The sequence below is a fragment of the Aquarana catesbeiana genome, linkage group LG02, assembly GCF_042186555.1.
Source record: "Aquarana catesbeiana isolate 2022-GZ linkage group LG02, ASM4218655v1, whole genome shotgun sequence".
Taxonomy (NCBI): domain Eukaryota; kingdom Metazoa; phylum Chordata; class Amphibia; order Anura; family Ranidae; genus Aquarana; species Aquarana catesbeiana.
Window position 1 is genome coordinate 676,719,964 of NC_133325.1, and position 12,211 is coordinate 676,732,174.

At 44.5% G+C, this 12,211-nt stretch overlaps 1 protein-coding gene across 2 annotated transcripts in view; it reads right to left on the bottom strand.

The window, feature by feature from the left end:
* The window catches only part of LOC141129011 (tapasin-related protein-like), an 87,414-nt gene extending 77,058 nt beyond the window's left edge, over positions 1-10,356 (bottom strand). For both annotated transcript variants that reach the window (XM_073616734.1, XM_073616735.1), the window contains exons 1-2: positions 10,230-10,356; positions 1,910-2,080 (exon numbers count right to left, since the gene is read on the bottom strand). In XM_073616734.1, coding sequence (XP_073472835.1) covers positions 1,910-2,080; positions 10,230-10,281 — 223 coding nt within the window. In that variant the 5' untranslated portion in view covers positions 10,282-10,356. The remainder of the gene's footprint in view (positions 1-1,909; positions 2,081-10,229) is intronic.
* Between the last annotated feature and the right edge of the window lie 1,855 nt (positions 10,357-12,211).

Here is a 12,211-nt window from a genome sequence, read left to right on the forward strand (position 1 = left end):
GTCTACCAGTATGCTTGCCTTTAACCACCTTTCCATGTTGTTTGTATTTGGTCCATGTTTTAGACACAGCCGACTGTGAACAACCAACATCTTGTGCAACACTGCGTGATGATTTACCCTCTTTACCTACATATTAACAAGCAGATTTAATCTGATGCAGGTGTTAGTGTTTGTAATGAAAATTTACAGGGCGATTCCATAATTTTTTCCTCAGAATTGAGTGATTCCATAATTTATTCCCTGTGCTTGTTCTATAAATCTAACTGTTACTGGCCACCACAATTCTTTTTCTTGATTTCTTTTAGTGTTTCTTAAAGCCAGAAAGTTGCGATTTGAAATGACTTTAGTTTTTGGCCATGTCTGTGATCTGCTTTTTTTCTACAACAATAAACAACTGAAGGAACATCCTCAGGGACTGGTGATTCCATAATTTTTGCCAGGGGTTGTACTAGCCAGCAGTCCCAACCCTACGCTGCTCTTCCGCTCCTGGATAGGCCCTCAGGCAGCCTAGCAGCCAGGTGTCCCCGGGATAGGCCTCAGGCTTCCAGCCTTGCTGGGCAGCATAACACATGTCCACCCAGACAGCCTTCCAGGTGGCACAGAACCCCGATCACCTGACTTCACTCCAATAAATAGGCTCTCCCAGAAGGCCAAAGAAAACCCTGCCCATCTGAGACACCCATCCATTCAGGTCTGAGCTTGCAAAGCCCCTTTTTTATCTGATGTCACTAGCACAGTGCAACCTAGTGACAAAAGCGAAAGGGTGCAACAAATTCAGACTTAGAGAGGAATCAATTGACCTCCTAACAATTGGCCAAGGCAACTATCACCTGGCAACTAAATTTAATAGCAACCCTGCCTAAAGATCAGGCAGCTACATCTCCAACAGAGGACTGATAGAGTAAGGGAAGATAAGTACTAAAGGAACCCATGTAAAAAAAGAGAGACTCCCAGACTAATCACCTGGTCATCCCAAATGTTAGCAACATAATCCGGGTGTGGTGTGCAATGTCCTCAGAGGAGAAAAGAGACTGTCTATTCCAACTGGGGGTGATATATATACCAAAGGCACTGCCCCAGGTCCCTTCCAACGTCACGTTGGCGTGGCTAATGAGGGGAGAAGTCATGGCCTAAGCAGCAGCCGCCACCCAGTGATTGGCGCCAAACAGTCTCTCTCATGGAATAGCCACTGATTTGACGCCATGTGTGAGACGTGGCACTGATGCGCATCATGAGGGTGTCCACCCAATCTCCCACATACCCAAGGGACAGAGGGAAATAGAGATGGGGGCCCAAGTGCACCTCGCAGCACCCGGGTGCAGAGACAACCAGTCAGAGTATAAGCATGTGCAGCCATTCACTTCTATGGCCAACATTCGGCTCCCCGGTTGTGGAAAACTTATCAGATTTTTGTGCTAGAACTCATTTGTGCCTCCTACCATCCGTGTACATGAGCCCTAAAAATGTGGGTTGTCAATAATATGTCTATTTCACGGAATATCTATTTCTGTTAAATTGGGCTTTCGGTATTTGTTTGCAAAGGTTGCCAATAGAATAGTACAATCATATACAAGGGGTGGGTAGACATGCAGCTGTATGACGGGGAATGCCTCCACCGCTTATTATTGGCTGTCCACTTTGACAGCTCCTTGGAGGTTAGCTCAGGTGGGTTCAGACTTGTATGCAAACACACCTGAGATAATTCCTCCTTAACAGCACAGCTGAGGACTGAGCTGGAAAAAACGTCCGCGCTTTGAGATTGCCACCTGCCAGCTAGAAGTAGTAGATGCGAAATAAAATAAAATGTTTTTTTTTTTCTACTGAAAAATACAGTCCTATTACCAAAAAGGTTAATATGTCATGATGTGTAGAAACAGGTGTTTTTTTACATTATGTTTTACATTCTCACCTTTAAAAACAAAGGTAGGTCCTTGTAGGGTCTTGTACACTTCTGGCCTGCTTCCTACAACCAGCCAGGCTTTTTGTGGCGGAAGACTCGTGTTCAACCATTGACCCTCCTGAATTTTTTCATACAGACAATGAAGCTTTATGAATGCCTCCACTCCAGAAGACCAGTTTCCTGAAAAATAAATAGGTTTTCTACTTAAAACCGATGTATGTATTCTGTATGGGTCCTATTGCGTATAGGGAATCTGGCATTGAAGGAATATGGGATCTGCTTTGCAACTTTGGAGCTGTCATCTTCATCCTTATGACAATACAGGGCTCAGCCTGGAACAATTACTTAACTATGACATAATTATTTAAAAATAAATCAGACCTAGATTAACTTCTTGGTCCTTAGAAGAAAGGGCTAGATAGCCTGAAAACCTGTACTGAATTTTTTTTTTTTTAACTCATTGAAAAATACTTTGCACCAAGTTTGTTGACGGACACCTCTATCTTAATTCTAACAACTGGGTTATACTGCCACCTGCAGTAGCAAGAAGGTATAAAACAAAAGCTTAGCCTAAGTGCAGCCGTGCTGATAGCCAAACCCCTTATTTCCTGGAGAGCTTAGTTACTAAAGAAGTAAAAGGAGGAAAAAGCATTCCAAAACATGGGCAACATACTTTATTCTGCATCAATAAACAAACAGTAAAGGTTCAAATAACTTTCAGGGGAAAAAAAACATTAAACAGGCCACTAAATCTCAGGAGGGAAAAATAGGTTCTAACTCCTTGACACTGGGCAAAAAATTGGAAGTCAGGTGGTTTGGCCACCCCTAAGCTGAGCTTTTGTTTTTGCACCTAGTGACCTACTTCTGCAGGTGGTAGTATAATCTAATTGTTGAGATTAGGAGAGCTGCGTGTGTCAAATAACAAAATAGAAAATAATACGCTGGTTCGAATCCCAGCCACGACACTACCTGCCTGGAGTTTGCATGTTCTTCCTGTGCCTGCGTGGGTTTCCTCCGGGTACTCCGGTTTCCTCCCACACTCCAAAGACATGCTGGTAGGTTAATTGGATCCTGTCTAAATTGTCCCTAGTATGTATGAATGTGAGTTAGGGATCTTAGATTGTAAGCTCCTTGAGGGTAGGGACTGATGTGAATGTACAATGTATATGTAAAGCGCTGCGTAAATTGACGGCGCTATATAAGTACCTGAAATAAATAAAATAAATAAATAAATACCTACATTGCATCTGGAAAGTATTCACAGCTCTTCAGTTTTTCCACATTTTGTTATGTTACAGCCTTATTCCAAAATGAATTAAATTCATTATGCTCCTAAAAATTCTACAAACAATACCCCATAATGACATTGTAAAGTAGTTTGTTAGAAATCTTTGCAAATTTATTACAAATGGGTATTAAAAGGGTTTATTCTTTGTTGGTCTCCGAGGATAACGCCATGGAGGAGAATGTTGCAGATGCACTTTTTCGAGGTTTCATCCGCAAATCCTCATCTCCTGCTGGTGCTTGTTTCTTCTTTGTGAAGAAGAAGAGTAGTGAACTGAGACCTTGTATTGATTATAGGGGTCTCAATCGTTTCACGATTAAGAATGCCCATCCGATTCCGTTGATTATGGAGTTTTTTGACCGCCTCAAGGGAGCAATGGTTTTCACGAAGCTTGATTTGAGAGGGGCAAACGATTGCGTGAGGATTAAGGAGAGTGATGAGTGGAAAACTGCATTTAATACTAGAACAGGCCATTATGAGTACCTCATGATGCCTTTTGGCCTTTGTAACGCCCAGGCAGTTTTCCAGGAATTTATTAACGATGTCCACCGAGATTTGTTGCAGTTATGTGTGGTGGTTTATCTCGACAATATCCTCATATTTTCCAAGTCCTTGGAAAGCGACCATACTTATGTCTGTCTTGTGCTTCAGAAACTAGAGAGAGAACAATCTCTATTGTAAATTGTAGAAGTGCGAATTCCATCATGAACAGGTTAAATTCCTGGGTTATGTCATTTCCACTGCTGGTTTTTCGATGGACCCAGAGAAACTTTCAGCTGTCCTACAGTGGCCCCAACCCGTGGGTTTACGTCCTCTGCAGCGTTTTCTTGGCTTTGCCAACTATCATCGGAAGTTTATTAGTAACTTCTCATCTCTGGTCAAGCCCCTGACATGAGCAGAAAGGAAGGTAACCCACAGAGTTGGTCTCCGGAGTCCATTAAAGCCTTTTGTTTCTGCTCCTGTGTTGGCACATCCTGATCCTACATTACCCTTTAGCCTTGAGGTTAATGCTTCTGAGACTGGAGTTGGCGCCCTTCTGTCTCAACGTCCTACCTCTGAGAGCGCTATGCATCCTTGTGGCTACTTTTCCAAGAAATTGTCACCTGCGGAGTGCAATTACGAGACTGGTGACAGAGAGCTGTTAGCGATCATTTTAGCCCTGAAAGAATGGAGACATCTCCTCGAAGGTACCACTGTGCCAGTTCTCATTCTTACTGGCCATAAGAATTGCACATTCTTGTCTGAGGCTAAATGCCTCTCTCCCAGAAGGGCGCGATGGGCTCTTTTCTTGTCAAGTTTCAATTACATTGTGTCATTCTTACCCGGTACTAAGAATGTAAGGGCTGACGCTTTGTCGCGACAATTTTCCTCCACTTCCAAGATGGAGTCAGTCCCTGTGATTCCTCCTGATCGTATTCTGGCTACGATTCGCACCAGTCTCACTTCTCCTTTAGGTGACATAATTCTTGCTGCTCACTTCCATGCTCCTCCTGAGAAACCTTGTGACCGCTGCTTTGTCCCAGAGAGTCTCCGTACTGCCGTGCTCCAGACTTACCATTCTCCCAAGGCTGCTGGCCACCCTGGGAAGAATCAACTCTTTTGGGCCATTTCCCAACAATTCTGGTGGCCTAGTGTAGGCGCTGATGTAACCGCCTTCGTAGCTGCCTGTTCCGTGTGTGCTCAGAGTAGGACTCCACGACACCTTCCAGTGGGTCTCCTACAACCCATACCCAATGGAGAGAGGCCCTGGACCCACCTGTCTATGGATTTCATTGTGGAGTTACCCAACTCCCAGGACAAAACAGTTATCCTTATGATGGTTGACCGGTTCTCGAAAATGTCTCATTGTATTCCACTTAAGAAATTGCCCACTTCTAAGGAACTGGCTTTCATTTTTGCAGGGGAGATCTTTCGCTTACATGGGCTACCCAAGGTGATTGTCTCAGACAGGGGCAGTCAGTTTGTGTCCCAGTTCTGGCGAGCCTTTTGTGCACACTTGGGAATTCAGCTTGCTTTCTCCTCTGCGTATTACCCGCAGTCTAATGGGGCCGCAGAACAAGTCAATCAGTCCTTGAAGCAATGCCTACGTTGCTATATTTCTGACCATCATAACAACTGGTCAGACCTCTTACCACGGGCAGAGTTTGCTCAAAATAGTGCCTTGAATTCTGCTTCCTGATTGTCCCCATTTATGGCGAACTATGGTTTCCAACCTTCCATGTTGCCTGACTCTTTTGTTCCGTAGAGTATTCCTGAGTTAGAGGAGCATCTCCGTGGTCTTTGTTCCAAGTCCAGGAGGCTTTGCGACATGCTAATGATAGGTACAGACTCCATGCTGACAGCAGATGCCTGACTGCGTCTTCCTACCAGGTTGGGGACAGGGTCTGGCTGTCATCTCGCAACCCCTGACTTCGTGTTCCCTCTCTGAAGTTCGCACCTCGGTTTATTGGGCCTTTCCGTATTCTGTGCAGGATTAACCCAGTGGCTTACACATTAGACCTTCCTTCTAATATGCGTAACTCAAATGTATTTCATGTCTCCTTATTAAAACCTTTGGTCTTCAACCGCTTTACCACCTCGGTGCCACGTCCTCATCCTGTTTTGGTTGAGAACCATGAAGTACAGTCCATTGTTGACTTCCATAGGTTCCGTGGGTGCATACAGTACCTGGTGCATTGGAAAGGGTACAGTACGGAGGAACGCTCTTGGGTCCCATCCTCGGACGTACATGCCCCTGTCCTCCGTGTTTTCCATAGACGTTTTCCCCTCAAGCCTGGTGGTCTTCCGGGGGGGGAGGGGTCGTTGAGGAGGGGATACTGTCATGGCTGGGCCCAGCCCTTTCTTCTCTGACTTGGCAGCTCAGCTGTTGGCTAATTGGCCAGCTCTAGGAAGGGTTCTGGCCGTCCCAAACCTCTTCCATTTAGGGATTATGGAGGCCACTGTGCTCTTAGGAACCTTAAGTGCAGCAAAAAAATGTTTGTAACCTTGGCCAGATCTGTGCCTTGCCACAATTCTCTCTCTGAGCTCTTCAGGCAGTTCCTTTGACCTCATGATTCTCATTTTCTCTGACATGCACTGTGAGCTGTAAGGTCTTATATAGACAGGTGTGTGGCTTTCCTAATCAAGTTCAATCAGTATAATCAAACACAGCTGGACTCAAATGAAGGTGTAGATCCATCTCAAGGATGATCAGAAGAAATGGACAGCACCTGAGTTAAATATATGAGTGTCACAGCAAATGGTCTGAATATTTAGGACCATGTGATATTTCAGTTTTTCTTTTTTAATAAATCTGCAAAAATGTCAACAATTCTGTGTTTTTATGTCAATGTGGGGTGCTGTGTGTACATTAATGAGAAAAAAATGAACTTAAATGATTTTAGCAAATGGCTGCAATATAACAAAGAGTGAAAAATTTAAGGGGGTCTGAATACTTTCCGTCCCCACTGTAGGTATGTTTCGTTTCAACATTCACACAGCATACCTAAAAATAACAAAAAGACATTTTGGTTTGTACCTAGAACTCTATATAAATCTTACATTGTTTAGAATAGCTGGCAATGTGCAATTAGGGAACAGATTTGTTTAAAATTGATTACATAAGCCTTGAGATCTTTAACCCTTTGTTGGAACAGTCAATGTGCACATCCTGTTTACCACTGATAATGAAATCTGCCAGCATAGTACAGACCGGGTTAAATATAGTAAACGTAATTTCACAGCACCCTCCATAACATTACATAGAAGAGAAAAGCCCCAAAGGATTTGTAAGCAAGTAAAAAGGTAAGCAGCAATTTTTAAACATATTTCTCTAGTTAAGTTATGTGAATGGGAACACGTAAGTAGGTGCTATCCTTATTTAGCTGCAAAAGTGGAAATACACTTTAACCCCTTCCCGACCAGCCACTGCAGATACTGTGGCAGGTTGGCTCCCCTGCGCAAGCTGTCATAGCTGTACGTCGGCTCTTTAAGACATTTTAGCAGGCGCGTGCGCGCCCGCAGCTTGCACCCGGAGCCAAGGCGTGTGCCCGGTGGGCGCGATGACCACCGGGTACCCACGATTGCTTGTGACAGAGCGGGAACCAGGATCTGTGTGTGTAAACACACAAATCCCGGTTCTCTCAGGGAAGAGGAGACAGATCGTATGCTCCTACTAAGTAGGAACACCGATCGGTCTCCTCCCCTAGTCAGTCCCATCCCCCCCACAGTTAGAACACACCTAGGGAACACAGTTGACCCCTTGATTGCCCCCTAGTGTTAACCCCTTCCCTGCCAATGACATTTATGCTGTACTCAGTAGGGGTGCTGAAATTAATTGTTGGATCGATGCATCGCGATTCGGGTGTCCCCGATGCGGCATCGATGCATAAAGACCGGAAAATCGATGCCATAACTAGCCCTGCCCCTCGCTCGGAGCGTATTTTTAAAATGACTTTCGTTTAATAAATGTTGTGCTACTATGGATGATGTGCCCCCAGCCCGTCCTGCCCCTCTCCGCTCTCCTCCTGATGTGCCCCCCCTGTATGTGCTTTTTAAAAAACGATGTCACTTCATACCGAATTTCCACGTAGTACGATATGCTCATGTGACTCCCGTCCCGTCCCGCCCCTCTCCGCTCTCCTCTTCGTCTCCTGAGTCCTAAAGTCAGTGGGGAATTCTCAGTCCCGCCCACTTCTCTTCTGATACGATAACTATAGTCAGCGGGCGGGACTGAGAATTCCCCTCTGACGTCAGGACTCAGGATACATGTGAGAGGAGAACGGAGAGGGGCGGGATGGGCCGGGAATCACATGAGCGTACGATGACATAGTTTTTTAAAAAGCACATACAGCGGGGGCACATTATCCATAGTAGCACAACATTTATGAAACGAAAGTAACCTTACACCTCTGGCTCCATGCTGACAGGTCCCTGACTATCCTGTGCACATTCCACTGTTAACTCCTAGTGTGCTGGAAGGTGCAAACAGGAAAGCCAAGGAACTGTCAGCACCAGTGGTGGCCCGTGCATTGTGGGGGGGGGGGTTAGTGATGGCTGCATTTAATGGGCACAAGTGGCTGCGTTTGACGGGCACAGGGGGCTGCGTTTGACGGGAACAGATGGCTGCGTTTGACGGGCACAGTGGCTGCGTTTGACGGGCACAGGTGGCTGTGTTTGACGGGCACAAGTGGCTGCATTTGACGGGAACAGGTGGCTGCGTTTGACGGGAACAATGGCTGCGTTTGATGGGCACAGTGGCTGCGTTTGATGGGCACAGGTGGCTGCGTTTGATGGGCACAGTGGCTGCGTTTGATGGGCACAGTGGCTGCGTTTCATGGGCACAGTGAGGCTGCATTTGATGGGGGAGGTTCAGTATTTTTCAGTTTGTTTGCACCCCCCCAAAAATATTTTGAGCACCAGCTGCCACTGGTCAGCACAGAGACAGTACAGGGAACTTCACAGGGTTGTTTGTCATCTGTGGATTCTATCCCTCCTGACCTCCCAGCAGCCATGTGTGTGTGAATCTCTGTACCCTGCAGTGCACCGGATTAGTGCACTTTTTAAGGGAGTGAAGTTATTTTTAATTCAAAGCAGAGTTCCAGTCAATTTTTTGTTTATTAAAAGTCAGCAGCTACAAAAAAGTGTATCTTCTGACTTTTAAAAAAAAGACACTCACCTGTCCCACAATCCAGCGACGTGGCCACCCAAACCCTCCCTTCTCTCCCCCGCCTGTCCATGGCGCTGGCAATACTACTGTGGGCATCCGGCTGTGACAGCTTGCAGCTTCACAGCCGGATGCGCATGTCTCACTGCGCTGTCCTGCATAGCCGGGCAATCTTTTGGGAACTGTGATGTGTCCCAGAAGATTGCAGGGTGGAAGAGCCGCATAGGCAGCCCAAGCGGAAGTGGGAGCTCGTCGGTAATCGTGATGCATTTCACGGGATCGAATCGAATCGTTGACCAGATAATTGTAATCGAATCGTGAGACCAGTGAAAATGCGCACCCCTAGTACTCAGTGGCTATTTTTAGCTCTGATAAGTGTCAATGGTCCCAAAAAAGTGTCAAAAGTGTCTGATTTGTCTTCCGCAATGTTGCAGTCACGATAAAACTCGCTGATCACCGCCATTACTAGTAAAAAAAAAAAAAATGCCATAAATCTATGCCTTATTTTGTATACGCTATAACTTTTGCGCAAACCAATTACTATACGCTTATTGCGATTTTTTTTTACCAAAAATATGTAGAAGAATACATATCGGCCTAAACTGATGAAGAAATTAGTTTTTTTATATATTTTTCGGGCATATTTATTATAGCAAAAGTAAAAAATATTGCTTTTTTTTCAAAATTGTCGCTCTTTTTTTGTTTATAGCGCAAAAAATTTTGTTTGGGTACAACGTTGCACAACCACGCAATTGTCAGCTAAACTGATGTAGTGCCGAATTGCAAAAAATGTTCTGGTCAGAAAGGGGGTAAATCCTTCCAGGCTGAAGTGGTTAAACAAAAATCGTTTGTTCTGTCCCTACGACAAAAATTTGTCTACGAGCCTTAAATCAACCCCCGTGTACTCACTGGTGATCAAACAAAGGATTCCAGTGCTGCAAGGCAAGTGTGCCATGTACTGAGATGATTGATATAAATGTTCTACATATACACACCTCCCAACATTTTGAGATGGGAATGAGGGACACCCACTAGCAAATGTATGTAGGCATAGGACACGCCCCCCTTAAAGGAGAATTAACCAAAAAAAAAGGTTAATTAAATCCACAAGTGCTTTTTTTTTACCACTACTATTCGTATATATTGGCTTTTAAAATTTACAGATGCAGCAATTTAGAAATTGGATGAAAGGTTTAGCATTGGGAAACACTATTTAAAAGATAAAAAGTACATTTTATATACAACTATATGGATCAGACCAAAATGAGGGACAAATGAGGAGGAAAGAGGGACAGAGGGACATTGCTCCAAATCAGGGACAGTTGGGAGCTATGCATATATTTCTGCAGGAACTTCAGTCTGGCCTCTATATGGCCACCTATTGTAACACAGCCACTTACCTGTAGTTAGAAGCACACAATGAAGAATAGTTAGAGTTAGCTTGCTCTCCATTACAATGCCTTAAAATGCTGCCTCAGTCCTTCACTTACTAAGTCACTTTTACTTTCGTTTCTTCGCTTTGAAAGCAGCAAGGAGGGGCGTGTCGCAGTCATAGGAAGTTTAACTCCAAACATACTGCCAAAGTACTGTATGTTCATAAAAAAGACAGTGCTAAGGTCACTACGACCTATTTCACCCCTCAAATTACAACGTAGTCCAATTTTTATGGTCTGAACATTGCACCACTTTACATTTTTATTATTCCTAATATCCAATTTAACCAAGATTGTTTTCTGAGGAAATGACAAGCTTGTCTTCTGTTGCAATAATTATTACACGCAAGCAAAAATAATTATATTAAAAACAAAATAAATCATTATTATTTTTTTAGATGCAGAATTAAGGCACTCACTAGAATTTACAAGAGAAGGATTAACTAATGCCTCATACACATGATCAGAAAATCGTACGACTTATCTTTCGCATTTTGTTGCATAATACTAATATCGAATACAACAGTGTAAAATGCGCTCTACGAAATGTATGATTTTTGTCATACGATTCTGGACACCTTCCTGTTTGCGTAGCTACGTATTGGAAATGATGTCAAATACGTGTGTTGCTCTTCGCATGTTTCATTGCACATGTTTTTTTCGCTTGTTCTCTTAACGAACGGAGAATGGAGAACTTTATAGAAGGAATGCAGGACCCAGGACTTCCAGTTGCCATTTTGGAGATAATGGCTATCCAGAATGTCCTTAAAAAGAAAAAACAAAAAAGGAGGACATGGTCCAAGCAATGGCTGCAGGACCGACAGAAGTACTTCCATATGTCTCTTCTAAAAGAGTTGCAAGAGAACAATCCAGACGATTATCAAAATTTTTTAAGGATGAATGATGACTGTTTTCAAAATCTGCTGCAAGCTGTCGCACCATTGATCATCAAAAAGGATACACCAATGCGGAAATCTATTAGCCCTGAACAATGGCTAATAGCTACGCTCTGTTACTTGGTGACAGGGAAAAGTCTTCAAGATCCTAGATTTTCAGCAGGCATTTCTCCCCAAGCACTCGGACAAATCATCCCATACAGTGCCGGCCCAAGACATTGTGCTGCCTGGTACCAAGAATGAAATGCTGCCCTCCCCCCCCCAAAAAAAATCACGCCTACCAAAAGGCCCCCACATTCATAATTTTATATCATGATAACTTAAGAGGACCGGTCATGGCTCTATACATGTATATAGGAGTATAAATAGGACCTGTCATGGTTGTTTACATGTATAGGAGTATAAAGAGGACCTGTCATGGCTCTTGCTTTAATGCCACGATAAGAGCATGTATACATGTATATAGGAGTATAAAGAGGACCTGTCATGGCTCTATACATGTATATAGGTGTATAAAGAGGACCTGTCATGGCTCTATACATGTATATAGGAGTATAAAGAGGACCTGTCATGGCTCTATACGTGTAAGTAGGCGTATAAAGAGGACTTGTCATGGCTCTATACATGTGTACATACTTACCAACTGTCCCGAATTTCCCAGGACATTCCCGGGATTTAGACTCTTTTCCCAATTTTACTGTTTCCCGGGAAATGTCCTGAGAAATCCGTTTTTTTCAGGATTTTTCCCCGCCGACGCTAGAGGTCCGTGGCTGTCTCCGCCGGCCGCCATTTTTTAGAAGACCAGGAACACCAGGAACACGTCTGGGTGGCTACAATACAGACGGAGCTCCTGCGTCGCCGCCCACCCTCTGCCTACCCCCCGCCCTGCTTCGCTCCGCCCACCCCCCGCCCCGCTGCCGGTGTGTTATGGAAAGGGGCGGGGGTTCTATTGTAACCACGCGGCCGGCGGAGACACTATTTTGTATACCCCCTCTGTTCTGCAATGGCGGCGGAGACACCGCTACTAGGACACCTGATGTAAGGGGTGGCACT